Source organism: Pseudophryne corroboree, chromosome 1, assembly GCF_028390025.1.
Source record: "Pseudophryne corroboree isolate aPseCor3 chromosome 1, aPseCor3.hap2, whole genome shotgun sequence".
In the NCBI taxonomy this organism is placed as follows: domain Eukaryota; kingdom Metazoa; phylum Chordata; class Amphibia; order Anura; family Myobatrachidae; genus Pseudophryne; species Pseudophryne corroboree.
Genome location: NC_086444.1, coordinates 305,251,350 through 305,277,524, shown reverse-complemented (window position 1 = coordinate 305,277,524; position 26,175 = coordinate 305,251,350). Strand labels below are relative to the sequence as shown.

General features: G+C 45.0%; 1 protein-coding gene across 2 annotated transcripts in view; it reads left to right on the top strand.

The window, feature by feature from the left end:
• Positions 1 to 26,175, top strand: part of MORN3 (MORN repeat containing 3) — a 107,628-nt gene that overhangs the window by 23,780 nt on the left and 57,673 nt on the right. For both annotated transcript variants that reach the window (XM_063964442.1, XM_063964443.1), the window contains exon 3: positions 11,817 to 11,974. In XM_063964442.1, coding sequence (XP_063820512.1) covers positions 11,817 to 11,974 — 158 coding nt within the window. The remainder of the gene's footprint in view (positions 1 to 11,816; positions 11,975 to 26,175) is intronic.

Genomic DNA, 26,175 nt, shown 5'->3' with positions numbered 1-26,175 from the left:
ACTCTGACTTCTGTCTAAGTGGGTTTCTTCAGCCAATCAGGGAGCGCCACGTTGTAGCACCCTCCTGATCGGCTGTGTGCTCCTGTACTGAGTGACAGGCGGCACACGGCAGTGTTACAATGTAGCGCCTATGCGCTCCATTGTAACCAATGGTGGGAACTTTCTGTTCAGCGGTGACGTCACTTTAGGTCAACCGCAGGGCAGAAAGTTCCCACCATTGGTTACAATGGAGCGCATAGGCGCTACATTGTAACACTGCCGTGTGCCGCCTGTCAGTCAGTACAGGAGCACACAGCCGATCAGGAGGGTGCTACAACGTAGCGCTCCCTGATTGGCTGAAGAAACCCACTTAGACATCAGTCAGAGTGGGTTTCTGGCATTCGGGGAAAGGAGTCCCATGTGAAAACATGGGGCCCCTTTCAGTTCGTGGCTCGGCTCTCCGTTTTGTTATTTTATTCAAGTACCTGGATTACAAATGGTTGCCCCGAGGACCCTGGGACCCGGGATCTGGTGAGTAGAATTTATTCAACAGGTACCCCTTGGATTCTACTGGAGAAGAGGACAGACCCTCGTGTGAACATAAGGTAAGTATGTATGTATGTTTGTGTGCATGTATGTAATAAATCTTTACTTTCACGGTGTGTGTGTCTTGTATTTTTTTGGGTATTTTTTTAGTAATAGTACTACAGGTACCAGCGGGCCCGTTTTTCCACCGCATGCTGGTACTTGTGGTTCTCCAAGTACCAGCATGCGGGGGAGGCTTGCTGGGCCTTGTAGTACTGCTACTAAAAACAATATCTTTTCATTATCACAAAAGGCTATCAGCCCCCCCATCCGCAGCCCATTGGATGGGGGGGGACAGCCTCGGGCTTCACCCCTGGCCCTTGGGTGGCTGGGGGGGGGGGAACCCTTGATTGAAGGGGTCCCCACTCCCCCAGGGTACCCCGGCCAGGGGTGACTAGTTGGATTTTTGATGCCACGGCCGCAGGGCACTAGATAAAAGTGACCCCCGGCTGTGGCATTATCTGTCCAGCTAGTGGAGCCCGGTACTGGTTTTAAAAATACGGGGGACCCCTACTCTTTTTGTCCCCCGTATTTTTGGAACCAGGACCAGGCGCAGAGCCCGATGCTGGTTGCTTAAATATGGGGGAACCCCTGTCAATTTTTTCCCCATATTTCTGCAACCAGGATCGGCTCAAAGAGCCCGAGGCTGGTTATGCTTAGGAGGGGGGACCCCACGCAATTTTTTTTTAAGAAAATAACCACTTTCCCACCCCTTCCCACTGATATACATGCACGGATCTCATGGATCCCTGCATGCCTATACAATCACGGATTAAAAAAGCAGGTCTGTTTTTTTTTTTTTAGCACTTTTTTACGAGTTGTAATTTTTCACGGCAGTGTTTGTTTTTTTTTTGCTTTGCACTTCTTAGTAAATTACCGAGATTCATACTTAAACAGCCGCGTTTTGACCGATGGTGTATTCATTTGTATTTTTTTGGTTGGACTTCCAAAAAATTACGAATGCCCTCATCACTGCCGTGATTATTGCTTAGTAAATTACCGAGATGACACTTTGATGAAAAAACGGCATCTCGGTCAAAATCGGGACCTTAGTAAATATACCCCAATGATTCCCAACAATGACCCCCTCAGATCTTCCCGGCATTCTTATAAACCAAAGCCCACTTTCTGCTAGGCCAGTTCCATATAGTCTGAAAATCTAGACATACTGACATATTCAGGGAGAACTGCACCATGTAACTATGCTCTATCTACACAACTAATTATCCCAAATGTGACAGGTTCTCTGTATAGAAAGAATTACATGGAAAATTAGTTTTTTGGATAATCCTCTAGTACTGTACATCGTTCAGGTAAAACTGCTTGGGACCGCCATGGTTTAGAGAAACTCACCCATGCCGTCTGTACCATGCTCCAGGGTTTACAGCCTGAACTTTAAGTGTAAGTTTTGCAGATGTCAGTGCAGTCAGTTAAGGTGCATACACACGGTGCAATGTTTGATTACGATTTGACTATATAGTCAAAATCGTAGGAAAAGTTAGCACATATTGCACCGTGTGTATACAGCTTGCAATACCGATGCGTGTTCTTGTGGGGTCAGTATCGCAAGAAAAAATAGACTGCGCAGTCAAGGCAATATTGACTATATTGTGTACAATCTAGTTTCTAGTATAGTCAAAATTGACACTTAGTCAAAATCGTAAGTAAAGATAGCCAATATCAGTGGTTCAGGGATCCGGGGAGTACAAGAGAAATCGCAAAGTCAAAATCGCCACTTTAGTTTATATCTCACCGTGTGTATAAACCTTTAGCAGTGCTAATAACCTCCATCTGGGGATGTTTACCTTCATGCTACAGACTGAGAGCCCTGGAGCATCATGGGACTGAAGGGAATTACAGTGTTTCTCAAACCGCAGTGACATTGGGGAATGGACTGCTGTTTCTACTTAGTGAAATGAAAGGGGGGAAAAAAGGAACATTTCTCATACGTAATAGAGGATGCTGGGGACTCCGTAAGGACCATGGGGTATAGACGGGATCCGCAGGAGACATGGGCACACTATAAGACTTTGAATGGGTGTGAACTGGCTCCTCCCTCTATGCCCCTCCTCCAGACCTCAGTTAGACTCTGTGCCCAGGAGTGACTGGACACACACTAGGGGAGCTCTACTGAGTTTCTCTAAAGACTTTATTGTTAGGTTTTTTATTTTCAGGGAGACCTGCTGGCTACAGGCTCCCTGCATCGTGGGAGTGAGGGGAGAGAAGTCAGACCTACTTCTTTTTAGTTCAAGGGCTCTGCTTCTTAGGCTACTGGACACCATTAGCTCCAGAGAGTTCGATCACTTGGTTCGCCTGGCTGCTTGTTCCCGGAGCCGAGCTGTCACCCCCCTCACAGAAGCCAGAAGAAAGAAGCCGGGTGAGTATGTGAAGAACAGAAGACTTCAGTGACGGCAGAAGACTTCGGTAACGGAGGTACAGCGCAGCGGTCGCGCTGTGCTCCATGCTCCCACACACCAACGGCACTCACAGTGTGCAGGGTGCTGGGGGGGAGCGCCCTGGGCAGCAAGTTACTGATCTTCTAAAACAGATGGCATAAAAAGCATTTTCGGTGCCTGGACACCGTGTCACATACCCCCGCCAGTATAAAGCTGCGTGCCATTGCTCCCGCGCCGACGGCTTACAAGGGCGCAGGGGGGGGCATGGGCAGCAGTTTATACCTTTTTTAAGGGTGGCTATGTAATATACAGTGTGTAGACACTGTATAGGGACCCCGCTGGCATAAAAAATGATATATTACTAGCGAGCTGAAGCGCGTCGAGAAGGGGCGAGGCTTAGCCCTCACAACACTTTCAGCGCCATTTTCCTCCATGTCCCCGCCATAGCAGTGAAAACAAACGTGGGGGGGGCACAGTGTTTAGTGTTTATAGACAATATAACACTAAGTTAGTTAAATGGGCTTCTAATACAGTGTGTTGTGCATATATCCCTGTGTTTCCCTGGTCAGAAAACTCACTATAGCTTTTTAGTCGACATATGTCGACAGGCATGAGTGCTCTGTCACAAACAGGGGGATCGCTGTCTGCATCGCCGACGCCTGTTGGTCCTTGATGCAGTAGATGCAGTGTCAGCAGGTCGGTAGTTGTTTGCTTGTCAAAAGTGAACACTGTGTTCGTGCAAAAAAAAAATAGGTTACCCAAGGGTGCTCGGGCGCTTTAAGTATGGGATATTCCACCAAGCAGCGGCCTCTGAAAGAAGGGAAGTCACTCCCAATTACCAAAAAACGAAATTGAGGCTGCGCTATATTTGATCAATATAACAAATCTGGTGATATATCTAATAATAACACAATTTATTTCTGAAACATTAGTATGTAGTTCAATTTAAAGATGAATACACCATAAAAAATGCATGCATATCAAAAGTAAAAAGTTAAAAATATGTAATTCATACAGAAAATGGTTTAGGTTACCCAGTTTGCCAGGAGTTTGGAAAGGATTTGGTATTAAGGAGTCCGTTCCGAAATTATTCCCCTATATTGGTTAAGTCCAGCATAGACAAAGTCTCAGAGATAAGCAATGTCCAATAGGATGGCAGATTACCGTTAGAGGATGATGTGCTCCTAGATCTTTGATGATGAGCTCCTCATGCAGTACGGTGAGTACACTTCCTTAGTGCAGCTTTGCTATTTGTATTCTCAGAGTATAGGTTGGTAGTCTGGACAAAGTTAAGGCATGGTCCGGTCCTCCGCTGGAAGATTCCTGGCGTGGGTCCCTTGTACATTGACGCGTTTTGCTGCAATCAGCTAGCAGCTTTTTCAAAGGTATCCATAGTTTAGGTATGTGGGGTTTATACACCCCTTTCAATATGGTGGCTGATTAGCACCTGGTAGCATTGTTACATAATTACTAAGCAATATGCATAAAATTATATCGAGCATACATGAAAGACAGACCTACTCCTCACAAGATAAACTAGATGTGATAATAATTCAGTTTCTATTGCGTTTTAGCGATTTTAATATTGTACTTAACTCAACAGCATAGATAAACAGGAAGTGTGGATATACTTAGCAGCCAATGAACAGATTTGTTGTGGCTGACGTTTGTTATGGAGACACTGCTCCATTCATGCACTATTGGATGTTTAGAATGGGTTCAATCTACCCAGGGGGCCTGAATGAAGCTGTCGAATTTAACACCATAATATAATGTATAACAATTAGATGCAGCCACCCCCCCCCCCCCCCACTCCCCCCCATTAGAAAAATGGATAGAAATACATTACTATCTCAAAAGAAGGAGAGAATTAACGAATCAGGGGAAGAAAGACTACTAGCCTTTATTTCTACATATAACAATCATTGTTCTCAAATTAAACAGATTTTAAAGAAAAATCATAATATTCTCAAACAAGATTACCTACTAGCACCACTACTACCAGCTGATCCAGTTTTTATTTTTCGAAAGAACAAATCCCTTCGAAACACACTTGCGCCTAGTTTCCTGAAATCAGATCCGAAACAAACTCCTCAACATGACTCTTGGCTTCCATCAGAAATCAAAGGGTTTTTTAAATGTGGAGCAAGTAGATGCATTACCTGTAACTATATAGATAACAAGACTAAATACATCAAAATTGAGAGTAGTGATGAATTGTATGAAATCAAACATTTTATGAATTGTTATTCTTCCTACGTTATATATATTCTTTCATGTGAATGCGGTCTCAAATATGTGGGACGTACAACTAGGAAACTGAAAGTAATGTTTCTTGAACATCGCAGAAACATCATTAAGAGATTGGTGTCTCACAGCGTTTCCCAACACTTTCATGAGTTCCACAATGGTAATCCAAAATGCCTCAAACTTGTTGGGGCGGAACATATCCCATTGACTAACAGAGGAGGCGATCGGTATAAAAAATTATACCAACAGGAAGCCTATTGGATGTTTAGAATGGGTTCAATCTACCCAGGGGGCCTGAATGAGGCTGTCGAATTGAACACCATAATATAATGTATAACAATTAGATGCAGCCAGCCCCCCCTTTCTCCACCCTCCACTATTGGAGGAAATCTAATTATTAATTACTGATACAATCAATTTGTTATAACTTTAACGGTATACGGTTCTGTATATGTATTGCTTATTCTTTATTATATAATATATTTCCCTTCATATATTTCTTTTCACTTTATAAATCTTGACATGAACCTTACTAATATATAGATACACTCATACCTAAATCCATTTATAGTCATGTTTCCTAACTCAGCTCTTTAAATAAAAGAAACTAATTGGACGATTAATAGACATACTTATATATTTTTTAAAAAGATATCCTTAGGCAACATAATTGTTATAAAGGTAACCGAACATTTCTTAGTTTGAGCTATATTTTCTCCTTCTGTTCCTGACCTTACAGAATGTCATGATCTCTGTTTATTATATGAGTCCTCTTCATATTATCTCATTATAAATGTTTCACATAATACAGTTATGTTATTCCAGTTTAAATATTTTTTTATTTAAGCCACCAAATTGCTCTGTGGTTATGTGACCTTGATCTATAGGTATAGAAAAAAATATAATACATTATCCCGTGGTCGGAAGCGACCGGGTGACCTGTGAATTGTTGGAGGGCGGAAGTGCCGCCCCCCGGGACTCGCTGGAGGGCGGAAGTGCCGTCTTTGGGGTTGTAAGCGGATCACGTTTTCGGATGCGGCCACGTGACCTGCGACATACTGATGAGGGCGGAAGCGCCACTACTAAGGGTGCCCGCAGCCGACTCCCCACACATGGGCGGGCACCGCCGAGGGGTGAAAGCATCCCCTCGACGGCTGCCCAGTGGCTACTCCCCTTTATATAGGCGGGCGTCGCCGGAGCTCCGGTCACGTGACGCATAGGTCACGTGATCGGGACTCCGATGACGCGGTACATGGGCAAATTACAGCGCCACCTCCAAATATGTCCCCAACCAATAATGCATGAATGGAGCAGTGTCTCCATACACAACAAATCTGTTGATTGGCTGCTAAGTATATCCACACTTCCTGTTTATCTATGCTGTTAAGTACAATATTAAAATCGCTAAAACGCAATAGTAACTGAATTATTATCACATCTAGTTTATCTTGTGAAGAGTAGGTCTGTCTTTCATGTATGCTCAATATAATTTTATGCATATTGCTTAGTAATTATGTAACAATGCTACCAGGTGCTAATCAGCCACCATATTGAAAGGGGTATATAAACCCCACATACCTAAACTATGGATACCTTTGAAAAAGCTGCTAGCTGATTGCAGCGAAACGCGTCAGATGTACAAGGGACCCACGCCAGGAATCTTCCAGCGGAGGACCGGACCATGCCCTAACTTTGTCCAGACTACCAACCTATACTCTGAGAATACAAATAGCAAAGCTGCACTAAGGAAGTGTACTCACCGTACTGCATGAGGAGCTCATCATCAAAGATCTAGGAGCACATTATCCTCTAACGGTAATCTGCCATCCTATTGGACATTGCTTATCTCTGAGACTTTGTCTATGCTGGACTTAACCAATATAGGGGAATAATTTCGGAACAGACTACCTAATACCAAATCCTTTCCAAACTCCTGGCAAACTGGGTAACCTAAACCATTTTCTGTATGAATTAAATATTTTTAACTTTTTATTTTTGATATGCATGCATTTTTTATGGTGTATTCCTTTTTAAATTGAAGTACATACTAATGTTTCAGAAATAAATTGTGTTATTAGATATATCACCAGAGTTGTTATATTGATCAAATATAGCGCAGCCTCAATTTCGTTTTTTGGTAATACAAAAGTGAACACTGTAGGGGAGACACAGTGGTATGCGGGTGACACCAACTGTTATTACTGAGAGTAACTTAACATGCTGTAACTGCCTTATGCCTGTATATATATTTGTATGTATATGTATAGTACGGTTCCTTGGGCCTGTAGCTCGAGCACAGATATGGTAGTACGTGTGGGGGAGTGTTATAAAGATTATATAGGTATACTTCCCTCGGACCTCTCGGGGTTCGCCAGATGGTTATTTTGCCTGGTTACTACTCCCGGTTTGTCGACGAATACTAGGTTTTCTGTCTACCATAAGGTTTCCTGTTTGATCCACAACTGGGGCTTTCAGTACATGGTCATACACATTCAGAACACAATAATGTCACTAGGGACCCTACGGGTCGGGACAATCCACTTATATGTATGTTTTATTTATTTATATATATATATATATATATATATATATATATATATTATAGGATATGTGTGTATTATATCATGATTTATAATGACTGTTGAAGTAAAAGTATTCTTTCTCATGTGCTGGTCGCTCTGTTGATAAAGCTCTAGGTCGGCCGTGAAGAGCAGATCCTCACAAGGAGTCCGAATGTTTTATTCTTTTCCCGCTGCGGTTAGAATACGGTGAAAGTCAACTCCTGGTCGACACGGGGCCCTGTCACAAAGGATCATACACAGGAAGCTAAGTGATATTTTATTTCTATGCTTTGGCGTTATTTGCATTACATGCACATGGGGTAGTGTTTATATTCGGAAAAGCATCCGATAGTATTACCCTAAAGAGAGTGGGGAGGTTTCTTATGTTGAGTCTTCTCTATAACATGGCAAGAAATGCTGAGGCTGACTCCGAGAGATACTGGAGTGTTTCCCTGGGACGGTGTACCGCTGGGTGGGGAGGCCTCAGTTCAGTCAATCTCTGTGGATACCACTGGTGGGTCTAACTTCGTGAGTTAGATTCCCTCACAACGGTTGGTGACGCATTCTGTTGTGGGATGCAGTCATTTTAACCTTTTTGATACCGTTCTTTTTTCCCTTTCGGTGCAGATTGTGGAAGGTGAAAAGGTAAGAGTTCTGCAGCCTTGTTAGGTTCGCAGAACCGGATGTCGTTTTCTGTTTTACCACATCCACCGCAGGTCGCTGGGTCTATCTGGCTGGAGCCCACTTCGGTGGGAACTCGTCTACCACTCTTCAGTCAGTCCGAGAATGGCCTTGGACCTGTGAGTTAATAATGGAATCCAAAAGGGGACATGCTGGAGTTTACAGATGATTCCCCTCACTGATTTTTTTGAATAGATCCTCCGATTCCCCTCTGGAAGGGGAGGTAGTGCGCGACGCCATACCAGAGTTGCGTCAGGTTCAGGACTTTGTCCTGCTGTCACTAGAAAAAAAAAAAGATTTCTACTTACGATGGGAGTTCCAGCTTAAATGCGTTTTTCTCCGCATTCAGCTTACCTGGGTTGATATCCAGGATTGTCTTTGCCATTTCACCGGAGTGATGGCAGTAGGATGGTATTCTTTCAATTGTAAGAGCCATTGTTATTCTGTACTGGGACACTCTCCTGATTAAGGCGAGGTCAAGACACAAGTGGTCCAAATCGTTGTTTTCTCTCTGACTGTTCTTTAACACGGGAAGGCTGTTGTTCCCAACGACGCAGACGTCGGAGGTGGGTATCAGAGTAGATACGGAACGGTTGAAGTTCTGTGTGTTCCTGTGGAAAGAGGTCTGAGGATCCAGAGTCGGATCAGATTTGCAGTGACAATCCATCAATATGTTCCGTTGATGAAGAAAATGGATGCGGCCTAAGAGGCCTTTTCGGTGAGCAGGTAAAATGCCAGAGTGGTTTTCACGGGACCAGTTGGAAATGTGGTCCGGGTCTCACCTGCACATGCGTCGGAATATAATCCTAATGGCCAGGATATCGCTCCTGTGGTGTCTGCTCAGTTCTCACCTCCTAGAGGGACGAAGGTTCGGAATCCAGGATGAGATCCTGGTGTCCATGCATGCAGATCTCCGAGACTGGGGAGCAGTCCTTGCAAGGGAAGTATTTCCAGAGGAAAAGGTCAAGCTGGGAAGCTTGCCTGCAATAAGCTTTCTTGAATTAAGAGCTATTTTCAATGAACATATGCTTTGTGATCTGCCCGTGTTAATTCTGTCGGACGACTTGACAGCAGTGGTGTAAGTAAGCCGCTAGGGCAGAACAAGGAGCAAAGCGGCAATGGCAGAAGCCGAAAAAAGTTTTCCGCTGGGTGGAAAGACTGGTAAACGCTATATTAACAGTCTACGTTCCGGATGTGAACGACGGAGAAATAGATTCCTCTGCAGACGCGATCTCCATCCGGGAGAAATACAGTAGTCATCGAGAAGTTTTCACTGACGTGACAAGTCTTTGAGGAGTGCCTCAAGTGGACATGTTGGCGTCTCGCCTCAACGAGAGATCTCAGGGATATTGTTCCGGGTCAGGGGACACTCAAGCTATAGCAGTGGACGTCCTCTGAACACCTTGGGTGTTTTCAGTCGGTCTATGTGTCCCCTCCGTTTTCACTCTTCGGAAGGTGGAAAACATAAGAAGAACAAAGGTTCAGGCGATCCTCATTGTTCCGGTCTAACCAAGGAGGGCTTGGTATCCAGTTCTTCAAGATTTACTCATAGAAGATCCATGGCCCCTTCCTCTATGTGAGGAACTGTCCAGCAAGATCCGGGCATGTATCAAGACTTACCGCGGCTGCGTTTGACAGCGTGGCGGTTGAACGCCATATCCTAGCCAGAAAGGGTATTCCCAGTGAAGTCATTTCCACACTTCTTCAGGCTAGAAAAGAAGCAACGGCAAAGCCTTACCACTGTGTTTGGAGAAAATAGGTGTCTTGGTGTGAATCCAAGAAGGCTACTACGGAAGACTTTCAGCTGGGTAGTTTTTCTCCATTGTTTGCATGCAGGTGTGGGTGCAGGCCTAAAGTTAGGCTCCATTTAAGTGCGGTTTTGGCCTTATAAATTTTCTTTCAAGAAGGAATTGGCAACCGTTCCAGAAGTTCGGACCTTCATGAAAGGAGTACTGCATATCCAACCTCCATTTGTGTCCCCGTTGGCACCGTGGGACATTGACTTGGTGTTGCGTTTTCTTGTGTCACACTGTTTGGAACCTTTGTGAAAGGTTGTGTTAAAATTTCTCTCTTGGAAAGTGGTCATGCTATTGGCTTTGGCGTCCGCAAGGCGGGTGTCGGAAGTAGCGGCTTTGTCTCACAAGAGCCCAGTTTGATCTTCCATGTGGATAGAGAGGAATTGAGAACTTGGATAATAGTCCTACCAAAAGTGGTTTCTGGGTTTCGCAGAAATCAGCCTATTTTGATGCCGGTGGTTACTTAGGCATTAGCTGATTCAAAGTCTCTCGATGTAGTCAGGGCTTTGAATATTTAGGCCGCCAATTTGGCTCAGATTGGGGAAAAAGAGGCTCTGTTTGTCCGGTATGCTCCCAGCATGATTGGGGCGCCTGCGTCTATGCAGTCTGTTACACGCTGGATCTGTGATACGATTCGGCGTGCTCATTCTACGGCTGGATTGCCGTTACCGAAGTCGGTGGAGACCCATTCTACTAGGAAGATGGGCTCTTCTTGGGCGGATGCCCGAGGAGTCTCGGCGGTTCAACTTTGCCGAGCGGCTACTTGGTCGGGTTCAAACACTTTTGCTATGCTCTACAAGTTTGATACCCTGGCTGATGGGGACCTTTTGTTTGCTCAATCGGTGCTGCAGAGTCGTCCACACTCTCCCGCCCGGTCTGGAGCTTTGGTATAAACCCCATGGTCCTTATGGAGTCCCCAGCATCCTCTAAGACGTATGAGAAAATAGGATTTTAATACCTACCGGTAAATCCTTTTCTCTTAGTCCGTAGAGGATGCTGGGCGCCCGTTCCAGTGCGTACTGTGTCTGCAGTTATTGGTTATGGTTACACTCTTGTGGTGTTTCTCTTCTGTCAGGCTGTTGCTGCCGTTGTTCATGCCATGGCATGCAGTGTCTTATTATTGGTTGTGTTGACACACAGGTTGTGTTGACACACAGGTTGTGTTACATATTCTCTCAGTATGTGGCTGTGTATTGTTCATGCAGTTGGCTGGTATTCTATTGAATGCCACGTTCTGCGGTATGTTCGTGGTGTGAGCTGGTATGACACTCACGTGTTTAAACAATAAATTCTTTCCTCAAAATGTCCGTCTCCCTGGGCACAGTTTTCTAACTGAGGTCTGAAGGAGGGGCATAGAGGGAGGAGCCAGTTCACACCCATTCAAAGTCTTATAGTGTGCCCATGTCTCCTGCGGATCCAGTCTATACCCCATGGTCCTTACGGAGTCCCCAGCATCCTCTATGGACTAAGAGAAAAGGATTTACCGGTAGGTATTAAAATCCTATTTTTACATAGTCTCCTACATTAATTGTCCAAATTGACTTTTTATCATGATTGTACAATTTCAGGCAGAGGAACACATGTGTGGAAAAACACAAACGCCATTTATGAAGGAGAATGGAAATGTGGTAAAAGAAGTGGCTTTGGGGCATACAGTGTGCGAGACCCAAGCACTGGTGATTACGTGAAGGTGTATTCTGGGTCTTGGGAGAATGATAAGAAACATGTAAGTTTTTCCTTTATGTACAGTACAAATGTGGAGATTGTTAGGTTCCTGGTGCTCAGAACAAGGGAGATGTTATGAAGTGAGTCCAGAGCACCAGGACGTAATACTGGATTTGGAGAAATGGAACGGGAATAGCCCCTGGCACCCTACCTCCATTTTACCCGTGTTGTCAATTCACGCTTGCAGGACTATGGTTTCTTGGGCCCATGGCAGCCGCGTTTGAAGGGCGGATTAGGTCTGCCCAACTCCGATGCCCCCTCAGGTCTTAAAGAGAGACAAAGCGTGAACTGAGACAGTGTAATAACAAGGGGCCCTCTAACTGAAACAACCAAAGCCAGGGGCTATTAACTAGCCTAAAACTAAATGTATGTGCGGCTTGCCGCCCAAGGAAAAGAACAACAAAGGAAATGCTGACCACACGCCGACACAATACTTTTGTGTACTGGCGGTGACAGCATAAGCAGAACCCTCTGCAAAACACCAGTGACAGATACAACCAAGGAATACAGCGGCCTAGGCCGACGGACGCGGCAAAGCCGCTACTCACAGAACCGGTACAAATACTGGCAAACGGACAGGAACCCACAATGCTGCTGACACAGACTCTCAGAACTGGAGGACAGGCAGAATCCCAAACGACAGACCGGTGGACACCAAGAAGCCAGAAACTCGACCAGGCATAGGCAAAGCCACAGGACTTCTGGACAGGAACGCTTCACGGCAGGACAGGGGATCAGACACAGGAATCGACACAGGGACTGACACAGGAATCGACACAGGAAGCAGCTAGACAGACACTGCTAGACAGGAGCTCAGGAACTGGCAGGAACAAGCTCAGAACTCAAACACTCTGGAAGACTGGAAACCTAGAAATATCACCAGTGTCTGTGAATTGCACTCAGCCAGCATATAACAGAGAGGCCTAATTAATTGTCATGCAGCTGCCCTGTTGCATGACTCCAAACTGACAAGATGCAATTAGCAGCCAGGTGAGGCTGAACACATGGGAACAAGCTGCAATTACACAGACTCACCACCGGCAGCAAACAAGAGTATTCTAAAACAGAGCAAAGGGAAATCCTGGCCTGCAAGACAACTTATAAACATAAAATACATAACCAAAATGAAACATAGGAATGAGCCACAGCCGTGGCTCATAACAGAGATCAGAAGTACTTTTGGAATTCAGAGTAATTTCATTTAATGAACTAAACCAGGCATTGACAAGTGTCGGAAATAGTGCCACAAGGTGGCACTGATGGATGTTTTGAACGGCACCTGCGGGGTCAGTCCCTCCTCTAATAAGCATTCTGTATTACCCCCTTCCCCCCCCCCCCCCCCGCCCCCTCCTACCCTACCTCTTTCCCTCACAGAGGAGACCTTTCCAGAACTCTTGTCCCAAGGTCCTATCGTGTGTCGCACAGGGAGTGAGATTAGGGATGTGGGGGGCATTGCCAGTGCTGTGGGCATGAGGTCTGCACAGGGTGTGTGGCACGAGTCATGGGCTGTGGCTCGCCCTGTTGAAATCACCTCAGTCGCCTTCCTCCCTCTGCCTATATCAACAGTGTAATATGAACAAAAGGAAAGACCCCATGTTAACATGACAAATAAAATAAGAATATCATTTAGTGATCACATAAATGTGAAACCTCTGAAGGGCATATACAGTAGTTCACTTAGTGATGTCATGAATGTGACAACGCTCTGTATAAAAAAAAAAAAAAGAGACCTCTTACCCAGGGCACCCAGATGTCATGTTAAGGTTCTGTGCTTACCTGCACAGAAATACCTGTTGCCAGTTACTATTTTATTTATTATTGGAGTCTGATAATGCTGTTACCTGACAGTAACCACTTTCCCTACCAACTGTTATTCCGCTGCTATCTACCTGGAAATGTGCTAGTCATTGTATTTTGATTTCATTTAAGAAAATTATTTGTTTATTTTCCCCTTTTTATAAATAAAATATGCTGTGTTTTTCTTGTTTCAGTTTAGCCACTCTAACATCCATTTTATTTTTCATAATTGTGTACTTGCATTATTTGTTTCAGCATTAACATTAAGGAGCTTCTTACAGCATTTACCAATGTCATCGTATATTTCCTTTTGTCTTGTGCTGATTCCACTCTAGATTTGTCTGCCACCAAAATGCAGAATCCAAGAATACTATTTGAAATCAGAAATTAAATACCATGCTTCTATTGAATGTATATTAAAGGGCACTAAATCTAAAATACTAGTTAGTAAAATACTAACTGGTGCTAGACGACTTTTTAGAACGATATGGGTGATAACGACAATTTTGAATGTTTTATCGTTCAAGTCGCCTAGTGTGTATGCCCATACAAACTGGCCGATGCGCGCACCCATGCTCGTTAAGAGCAGGTCGTGGGTTGGCCATACATGCAGCTCAATGTGAGCAATGTCACTTGTGACATCACTCATCACGGCATGTGTGTACAGAGCCGTGATGAGCAATGTGACATTGCTCCTCCTCCCCAGACCCTCCCTGGCTCTATCTAACCTGCCACATGCCGAAGCTGGATGCCACACAGCCAACTCAGCCACCTGCCTTTCACGCCCACTGCCCCACCAACGTACAGCACACTGTGGGGTCAGCGAAGGAGAGGGGATCCTGCAAGGCCACGCCTCTTTAAATGAGTCCACGCCCCTTTTCGGGTGCCTGTGTCTCCGGCGGGCGGTGTAATAATTTTCACCCACTGCCCCACCAATGTATAGCCCACATTTTAAAACAATTTTTCCACTGTGCCACCAATGATTTCTACTGCTCACTGTATGTATATATGTGTGTGTATATGTGTATATATATATATATATGTGTGTGTGTGTGTGTGTATGTATGTATGTATGTATGTATGTATATATATATATATATATATATATATATATATATATATAGATATATATATAGATATATATATAGATATATATATAGATATATATATAGATATATATATAGATATATAGATATATATATATATATACTCTGTTCCAAATAAGGCGGTCTCCCATCAGAAAAAAAGACAGCTCACTGCTGGGCTTGTGTCAGCAACGTTTCGGCTTTAATAGCCTTTGTCAAGAATTACAAATATCACAAAGTAGACAATACAGTGTACTTAAATACCCTTACCTCTCACCATGCCTCCACGTCCTCCTCCCCGTATCCGGCTACGTCACTCCCACCTTCCGGGTCCGCCGCAGTATCCCCACCGCTACCAATCACAGTGTGTTACCATGGCAACCAGCGATCGTTGACGGAAACGCCGGTTCCCGTGTTCTCTACAATGCAATCGTGTGCGTGTGACACCTTACAGTATCCCTGGATCTGTGAATGTTCCGTTCGCCCCAGGGATTAGGAGAATCATGGAGAGTGGTAGAGACACCCGTGACTGTACAAAAACATCAATCTATGACATAAAAACAAATACAAAACATATTAGATATATGTAAATTCACAAATGCTCTACATACTCAGCCACTACCATATATATGCCGTAAATAAAGTATCCAGCTATTAAATTTATAGGCCTAAGCAAGTCACAGAAAAACGTTCAAATTTAGTTGGTCATTAAGCCCTTTCGGTTTCACCGTGTCCAACAAGTGGATCCACTTAGCTTCACATTGTAGCAGTTTTTTATGCCTATCACCCTGTCTCCCATCATCAGGAATATGATCAATGATCATATGCCGTAAATTGGCCGTACTGTGTTTAGCCTCTTTGAAATGTCTGGCGATGGGTTGTTCAGATCCCTTGCCCGCCAGGGCTGCTCGTATGGCGGATCTATGTAGGGCCATGCGTTCACGACATGTCGTATGGTTTTACCCACATAGCATAGTCCGCAGGGACATTTGATCAGATAGATAATGAACGAACTGGTACAGGTAAGTGCATGCCTAATTTCATACCTACGGCCTGTATGTGGGTGGAAAAAATAATTCCCAGTTGTCATATGACCGCAGGTTGTGCAACCTGTGCATTTATAACATCCATTGCCTCGTCTACTTCTGCCATCCAGAGCTTGTAATTGCTTGGTGATATCGGCATGTACCACCCAATCACGTATATTTTTACCCCTCTGATAGCAATGTCTGATCTTGTAGTGCTTAAGACTTTTGATATCATTTTGAATTACTGGCCATAGATCTGCACTGCTCTTTCTAATTTTGTTGTGCGCAGTTGTATATCTGTGCGCCCAGTTCAGTGTATCTTTAGATGTATTTATAGACTTTTTAACTAGGGTACTCTCCCTGGTCCGAGTTTGCACTTTGGTTCTAGCTTTTCTAATAATATCATCCCGATACCCTCTAGCTCTGAACTTATCAGACATCATGTTTAAATTGTGATCAAGTATCTGTTCGTCGCTTGTGATCCTCCTAACTCTCAGAAATTGAGAGTAAGGGAGACTATTGATGGTGGCCTGCGGGTGAAAGCTGTCCGCTCTCAGCAGTGTGTTTCTGTCTGTTTTCTTGATGTAAATATCAGTCTGTATCTTCCTGTCACTGCCTAGACTGATTGTTACGTCAAGGTATGAAATCTTTTCACAACTGATGGTATACGTGAATTTGATTGGACAGTCTAAACTGTTAATATGCTCAATTAATTCCTGTAGCTCGACATATGTTCCCCTCTAGAACAGAATCACGTCATCGATGTAGCGTTTGTAAAACACTATCCGATCCCTCACATCTCGATTAAAAAACAGGGTTTTTTCCAGTACAGACATATATGTGTTGGCATACACCGGGGCCACAGGGGACCCCATGGCACACCCAGAGCGTTGGTTGTAATAATGCCCATTGAAATAGAAATAATTACGCTTCAAAACCATTTCTAATAATACAAGAAAAAATTCTACATCCGGGCCTTCATACAACTCATTCCCTCTTAATAAGGACCCCACTGCCTCTAAACCCCCTGTATGGGGGATATTCGTATAGAGACTATTAATATCAAGGGTGCACATCCACATATTATCGGGTAATTCTCCCAATTCTCCCAACTTCAACAGTAGATCCGTCGTATCTCTCAAGTATGTGTCACCCGCCTGGACGCATGGCTGGAGGTAATGGTCCAAAAACTTGGATATGTTGTTAAACAATGAATCTCTGGCAGAGACAATAGGCTGACCAGGCGGGTCACACATACTCTTATGGATCTTGGGAAGCGTATATAGCAGCGGCACCCTTGGTGCATCCACCTTTAAGTAATCACAAGTGTCCTCATCAATGATGCCATCTTCCTTCGCCTTTTCCAGGATGGTGTCAATCTCCACTTTATATAGGAGGGTGGGGTCTGTGGTTAAGGGCTGATAAACATCAGTCATGGACAATTGCTTGTAGATCTCATCATGATACTTGTCCACATCCATCACCACCACCCCTCCCCCCTTATCAGCAGCCCTAATAACAATCTTATTGTTACTACTTAATGATTTAAGAGCTGTCCATTCATCCTTGGTCAAATTATTCGTGTATGGTGTGGGAGATTTCTGATCGTTAACCACCTGTGCGTCCATTGATTTCATAAAACTGTGTATGGCAATATTGTTTGACATCGGATCGAATTGTGACTTCCTTTTAAATGTAGACTTGTTGGCAATATCTTCTGTAGTGTCCTTATCAGTAAAAAATTCTCTGAGCCTCAATTGTCTGCTCAGTCTGTACTGGTCCACTCTCCACTCAAACGAATCGAACGGTGTGGTCGGTACAAATCCTAGTCCCTTGTTAAGTACTGATAATTCAGCTTCTGATAATGCATATTTCGATAGGTTAAAGACTACTTCTTGGCTTTGTTTCTCTTTCCTTTTGCGTTTACATTGACCCCCCCTCCTCGTGTATTTCCTCTTCCCCCGTGTCCAGCACGGATTTTGACCCCTAAAGGGGGCTTTCCACCAGATGTTGACGGTCCCTCTAAATCTGTGGACTCCTCACCGGAGGAGGAAGGTATATCTCTGAAGGTCGTGCGTTCTCTGAATCCACGTCCTCTGTGACTGCCCGACCAACTTTTGGCATGATAGCTTTCTTGACCTCCCGACAGCCATCTATATACATTCATCTCTGTGTAGTCTAAATTCACTCTTTCGAATTTGCGTTTTTTAAACGCCACCAATTCTTTTTTGTATGTAGCAATTTGTGAATTAAGCTTATCCAGCCAATTACCCGAATGGTCCTGTGTCAACCGTTCATTATACTCCTTTTCAGCATCTTGAATTTTTGTTCTCACCATTTGTAGTTCACGGGCTGATTCTTCCACTACCAGAGTCATGAGGTCTAGGGAACATTTATTTAGCACGGCTATCCACCGGCGTACAAACTCCTTATTGAAGCGTCCTATGGTCGGAGTGTTCCGGACCCTAAATCCTCTGGGAATTTTCTTTTCCCTAATGTACTCGGAAAGAGTGATTCCATGTAATAAAAAATCTACTTCTTTCTTTTTATGCTTTAGCAGTATTTTAAACGCATCCTCATTGGTAGTGGTGCCCTCTGCATCAGTGAACCTCTCCGTAAATAACGCCGCTTCTGTTTCACTCTCAGAAAAGGATAATATTTCCCCAATAGGGACATCAGTCCATGAGAACCCACTCGTATGATCCATTTTCTTCGTGGGAAAATATAACAGACACCGAGTAAATTAGGCTGGATAAAAACATATACCAAATGGTAATGAGACACGGTTCCTCCTTCTCACAGTGTAGATAGAGGATATAGCTCGAATGTTGTGGGTGCTCCCGGTCTTATGGGTTATCCATCAGAACAATGTCCGAACAAACCCTTTATACAGGCTATCAACCGGCACTCTCACTTCTTTCCTCAGCTGCCGCGGTGCTCTTTATAATATCATTCACTCTGTTCCAAATAAGGCACTCTGCGGTCTCCCATCAGAAAAAAACAGCTCACTGCTGGGCTTGTGTCAGCAACGTTTCGGCTTTAATAGCCTTTGTCAAGCACAGACAGAAACACACTGCTGAGAGCGGACAGCTTTCACCCGCAGGCCACCATCAATAGTCTCCCTTACTCTCAATTTCTGAGAGTTAGGAGGATCACAAGCGACGAACAGATACTTGATCACAATTTAAACATGATGTCTGATAAGTTCAGAGCTAGAGGGTATCGGGATGATATTATTAGAAAAGCTAGAACCAAAGTGCAAACTCGGACCAGGGAGAGTACCCTAGTTAAAAAGTCTATAAATACATCTAAAGATACACTGAACTGGGCGCACAGATATACAACTGCGCACAACAAAATTAGAAAGAGCAGTGCAGATCTATGGCCAGTAATTCAAAATGATATCAAAAGTCTTAAGCACTACAAGATCAGACATTGCTATCAGAGGGGTAAAAATATACGTGATTGGGTGGTACATGCCGATATCACCAAGCAATTACAAGCTCTGGATGGCAGAAGTAGACGAGGAAATGGATGTTATAAATGCACAGGTTGCACAACCTGCGGTCATATGACAACTGGGAATTATTTTTTCCACCCACATACAGGCCGTAGGTATGAAATTAGGCATGCACTTACCTGTACCAGTTCGTTCATTATCTATCTGATCAAATGTCCCTGCGGACTATGCTATGTGGGTAAAACCATACGAACATGTCGTGAACGCATGGCCCTACATAGGTCCGCCATACGAGCAGCCCTGGCGGGCAAGGGATCTGAACAACCCATCGCCAGACATTTCAAAGAGGCTAAACACAGTACGGCCAATTTACGGCATATGATCATTGATCATATTCCTGATGATGGGAGACAGGGTGATAGGCATAAAAAACTGCTACAATGTGAAGCTAAGTGGATCCACTTGTTGGACACGGTGAAACCGAAAGGGCTTAATGACCAACTAAATTTGAACGTTTTTCTGTGACTTGCTTAGGCCTCTAAATTTAATAGCTGGATACTTTATTTACGGCATATATATGGTAGTGGCTGAGTATGTAGAGCATTTGTGAATTTACATATATCTAATATGTTTTGTATTTGTTTTTATGTCATAGATTGATGTTTTTGTACAGTCACGGGTGTCTCTACCACTCTCCATGATTCTCCTAATCCCTGGGGCGAACGGAACATTCACAGATCCAGGGATACTGTAAGGTGTCACACGCACACGATTGCATTGTAGAGAACACAGGAACCGGCGTTTCCGTCAACGATCGCTGGTTGCCATGGTAACACACTGTGATTGGTAGCGGTGGGGATACTGTGGCGGACCCGGAAGGTGGGAGTGACGTAGCCGGATACGGGGAGGAGGACGTGGAGGCATGGTGAGAGGTAAGGGTATTTAAGTACACTGTATTGTCTACTTTGTGATATTTGTAATGCTTGACAAAGGCTATTAAAGCCGAAACGTTGCTGACACAAGCCCAGCAGTGAGCTGTCTTTTTTTCTGATGGGAGATCGCAGAGTGCCTTATTTGGAACAGAGTGAATGATATTATAAAGAGCACCACGGCAGCTGAGGAAAGAAGTGAGAGTGCCGGTTGATAGCCTATATTTATATATATATATATATATATATATATGTATATGTCAGTGCAGCCAAAAACCGTTTTGGCACTATGGACATCACTCGTGAGTCCTCCAGAGATCCCACTTCAGTGCAAGCATCGCAAGTAGATAGAAAAACTAGATGCCATTCAGGCGTCTATTAATGCCATATTAGCTCATCTGGAAACTAACACAAAAAGGCTGGTCGAAGTTGAGCAACGCACCAGCGATAATGAAGATGTAATTTTGGCGCTAAAAACTTTTGCTGATACAGAAACCCAATGCAATGTTGCCATGGAATCTAAATTGGAAGCTTTAGAGAATAGAAACATGCGAAGTAACTTGAGATTTATAGGCATTTCTGAGTCAATAAAGGGGTCAAAATTGCTTGATCTTCTCGGTACCGACATTATTAATGTACTTTCTCTAACGTCCTAAGTGGATGCTGGGGACTCCGTCAGGACCATGGGGTTTAGCGGCTCCGCAGGAGACAGGGCACAATAATAAAAGCTTTAGGATCAGGTGGTGTGCACTGGCTCCTCCCCCTATGACCCTCCTCCAAGCCTCAGTTAGATTTTTGTGCCCGGCCGAGAAGGGTGCAATCTAGGTGGCTCTCCTGAGCTGCTTAGAATAAAAGTTTAAGTTAGGTTTTTTATTTTCAGTGAGTCCTGCTGGCAACAGGCTCACTGCTACGAGGGACTTAGGGGAGAGAAGTAAACTCACCTGCGTGCAGGATGGATTTGCTTCTTAGGCTACTGGACACCATTAGCTCCAGAGGGAGTCGGAACACAGGTCTCACCCTGGGGTTCGTCCCGGAGCCGTGCCGCCGACCCCCCTTGCAGATGCCGAAGTTGAAGAGGTCCAGAGGTCCAGAAACAGGCGGCAGAAGACTTTCAGTCTTCATAAGGTAGCGCACAGCACTGCAGCTGTGCGCCATTGTTGTCAGCACACTTCATACCAGCGGTCACTGAGGGTGCAGGGCGCTGGGGGGGGCGCCCTGGGCAGCAATGTATTATACCTTTTTTATGGCTAAAATACAACACATATAGCCCTTGAGGCTATATGGATGTATTTAACCCCTGCCAGATCTCACAAACTCCGGGAGAAGAGCCCGCCGTTTTAGGGGGCGGGGCCTATTCTCCTCAGCACACGGCGCCATTTTCCTGCTCAGCTCTGCTGTGAGGAAGGCTCCCAGGCTCTCCCCTGCACTGCACTACAGAAACAGGGTTAAAACAGAGAGGGGGGGCACTTATTTGGCGATATGATTACATATGTAAAAATGCTATAAGGGAAAACACTTGTATAAGGGGTTGTCCCTGTATAATTATAGCGTTTTTGGTGTGTGCTGGCAAACTCTCCCTCTGTCTCCCCAAAGGGCTAGTGGGGTCCTGTCCTCTATCAGAGCATTCCCTGTGTGTGTGCTGTGTGTCGGTACGTGTGTGTCGACATGTAGGAGGACGATGTGGTGAGGAGGCGGAGCAAATTGCCTGTATTGGTGATGTCACTCTCTAGGGAGTCGACACCGGAATGGATGGCTTATTTAGGAATTACGTGATAATGTCAACACGATGCAAGGTCGGTTGACGACATGAGACGGCCGGCAAAAAAATTAGTACCTGTCCAGGCATCTCAGACACCGTCAGGGGCTTGTAAAAACGCCCATTTACCTCAGTTGGTCGACACAGACACAGACACGGACACTGACTTCAGTGTCGACGGTGAAGAAACAAACGTATTTTCCTTTAGAGCCACACGTTACATGTTAAGGGCAATGAAGGAGGTGTTACATATTTCTGATACTACAAGTACCACGAATAAGGGTATTATGTAGGGTGGGAATAATCTACTTGTAGTTTTTCCTGAATCAGATAAATTAAAGTGTGTGATGATACGTGGGTTTCCTCCGATAGAAAATTATTGGAGGTATACCCTTTCCCGCCAGAAGTGAGGGCGAGTTGGGAAACACACCTTAGGGTGGATAAGGCGCTCACACGCTTATAAAAACAAGTGGCGTTACCGTCTCCAGATACGGCCGCCCTCAAAGAGCCAGCTGATAGGAAGCTGAAAAATATCCTAAAAAGTATATACACACATACTGGTGTTATACTACGACCAGCAATCGCCTCAGCCTGGATGTGCAGCGCTGGGGGGGCTTGGTCGGATTTCCTGACTGAAAATATTGATACCCTTGACAGGAACAATATTTTATTGACTATAGAGCATTTTAAGGATGCATTTCTATATATGCGAGATGCGCAGAGGGATATTTGCATTCTGGCATCAAGAGTAGATGTGATGTCCATATCTGCCAGACGATGTTTATAGACACGACAGTGGTCAGGTGATGCAGATTCCAGACGGCACATGGAAGTATTGCCGTATAAAGGGGCGGTCCATCGGACCTGGTGGCCATGGCAACAGCTGGAAAATCCACTTTTGTTACCCCAAGTCACATCTCAGCAGAAAAGGACACAGTCTTTTCAGTCTCAGTCCTTTCGTACCCATAAAGGCAGGCGGGCAAAAGGCCAGTCATATCTGCCCAGGGTTAGAGGAAAGGGAAGAAGACTGCAGCAGGCAGCCCATTCCCAGGAACAGAAGTCCTCCACAGCTTCTGCCAAGTCCGCAGCATGACGCTGGGGCCATACAAGCGGACTCAGGTGCGGTGGGGGGTCATCTCAAGAGTTTCAGCACGCAGTGGGCTCACTCGCAAGTGGACTCCTGGATCCTACACGTAGTATCCCAGGTGTACATTGGAAATTCGAGACGTCTTCCCCTCACAAGTTCCTGAAGTCTGCTTTACCAACGTCTCCCTCCGACAGGGAGGCAGTATTGGAAAAAAATTCACAGGCTGTATTCCCAGCAGGTGATAATCAAAGTACCCCTCCTACAACAAGGGAAGGGGTATTATTCCACACTATATTGTGGTACTGAAGCCAAACGGCTCGGTGAGATCTAAAAGATTTGAACAATTACATACAAGGGTTCAAATCAAGATGGAGTCACTCAGAGCAGTGATAGCGAACCAGGACGATATGGTGTCACTGGATATCAGGGACGCTTACCTACATGTCCAAATTTTGCCCTTCTCACCAAGGGTATCTCAGGTTCGTGGTACAGAACTGTCACTATCAGTTCAGACGCTGCCGTTTGGATTGTCCACGGCACCCCGGGTCTTTACCATGGTAATGGCCGAAATGATGATTCTTCCTAAAAGAAATATGGACGCTTTCCTGATAAGGGCAAGGTCCAGAGAACAGTTGGCGGTCGGAGTAGCACTATCTCAAGTAGTTCTACGACAGCACGAGTGGATTCTAAATATTCCAAAATCGCAGCTTTTTCCGACGACACGTCTAATGTTCATAGGAATGATTCTGGACACAGTCCAGAAAAGGATGTTTTCTCCCGGAGAAGAAGGCCAGGGAGTTATCCGAGCTAGTCAGGAACCTCCTAAAACCAGGAAAAGTATCAGTGCATCATTGCACAAGGGTCCTGTGAAAAATGGTGGTTTCTTACAAAGCGATCCCATTCGGTAGATTTCACGCAAGAACCTTTCAGTGGAATCTGCTGGGAAAATGGTCCGGATCGCATCTTCAGATGCATCAGCGGATAACCCTGTCTCCAAGGACAAGGGTGTTTTCTTCTGCGGTGGCTGCAGAGTGCTCATCTATGAAAGGGCCGCAGATTCGACATTCAGGACTGGGTCCTGGTGACCACGGATGCCAGCCTGAGTGGCTGGGGAGCAGTCGCACAAGGAAAAAATTTCCAGGGAGTGTGATCAAGTCTGGAGACTTCTCTCCACATAAATATACTGGAGCTAAGGGCAATTTACAAGGCTCTAAGCTTAGCAAGACCTCTGCTTCAAGGTCAGCCGGTATTGATCCAGTGGGACAACATCACGGCAGTCGCCCACGTAAACAGACAGGGCGGCACATGAAGCAGGAGGGAAATGGCAGAAACTGCAAGGATTCTTCGCTGGGCGAAAAATCATGTGATAACACTCTCAGCAGTGTTAATTCCGGGAGTGGAAAACTGGGAAGCAGACTTCCTCAGCAGGCATAACCTCCACCCGGGAGAGTGGGGACTTCAGCGGGAAGTCTTCCACATGATTGTAAACCGTTGGGAAAAACCAAAGGTGGACATGATGGCGTCCCGCCTGAACAAAAAACTAGACAGATATTGCGCCAGGTCAAGGGACCCTCAGGCAATAGCGGTGGACGCTCTGGTAACACTGTGGGTGTACCAGTCAGGGTATGTGTTCCCTCCTATGCATCTCATACCAAAAGTACTGAGAATCATAAGAAGGAGATGAGTAAGAACGATACTCGTGGTTCCGGATGGGTCAAGAAGGACTTGGTACCCGGAACTTCAAGAGATGCTCACGGAAGAACCGTGGCCTCTACCTTTAAGAGAGGACCTGCTCCAGCAGGGGCCTTGTCTGTTCCAAGACTTACCGCGGCTGCGTTTGACGGCATGGCAGTTGAACGCCGGATCCTGAAAGGGCATTCCAGATGAAGTCATCCCTACCCTGGTCGAAGCCAGGAAGGATGTAACCGCAAAACATTTTCACCGCATTTGGCGAAAATATATTGCGTGGTGTGAGGCCAAGAAGGTCCCTACAGAGGAATTCCAACTGGGTCGTTTCCTACATTTCCTGAAAACAGGACTGTCTATGGGCCTAAAATTAGGGTCCATTAAGGTTCAAATTTCGACCCTGTCGAATTTCTTCCAGAAAGAACTGGCTTCAGTGCCTGAAGTTCAGACGTTTGTAAAAGGGGTACTGCATATACAGCCTCCTTTTGTGCCCCCAGTGGCACCTTGGGATCTCAATGTTGTTTTGAGTTTCCTAAAGTCACATTGGTTTGATCCACTCACCACTGTGGAATTAAAATATTTCACATGGAAGGTGAAGATTCTATTAGCCCTGGCTTCAGCCAGGCGTGTGTCAGAATGGGCGGCTTTATCATATAAAAGCCCTTACTTAATTTTTCATTCTGACAGGGCAGAATTGAGGACTCGTCCTCAATTTCTCCTTAAGGTGTTTTCTGTTTTTCACATGAACCAACCTATTGTGGTACCTGCGGCTACTAGGGACTTGGAGGACTCCAAGTTACTTGACGTTGTCAGGGCCCTGAAAATATATGTTCCAGGACGACTGGAGTCAGAAAATCTGACTCGCTGTTTAGCCTGTATGCACCCAACAAGATGGGTGTTCCTGCTTCTAAGCAGACGATTGCTCGCTGGATTTGTAGTACAATTCAGCTTGCACATTCTGTGGCAGGCTTGCCACAGCCAAAATCAGTAAAAGCCCATTCCACAAGGAAGTGGGCTCATCTTGGGCGGCTGCCCGAGGGGTCTCGGCTTTACAACTTTGCCGAGCTGCTACTTGGTCAGGGGCACACCCTGACTGAGGAGGACCTGGAGTTCTCTCATTCGGTGCTGCAGAGTCATCCGCACTCTCCCGCCCGTTTGGGAGCTTTGGTATAATCCCCATGGTCCTGACGGAGTCCCCAGCATCCACTTAGGACGTTAGAGAAAATAAGAATTTACTTACCGATAATTCTATTTCTCGTAGTCCGTAGTGGATGCTGGGCGCCCATCCCAAGTGCGGATTGTCTGCAATACTTGTACATAGTTATTGTTACAAAAATCGGGTTATTCTTGTTGTGAGCCATCTTTTCAGAGGCT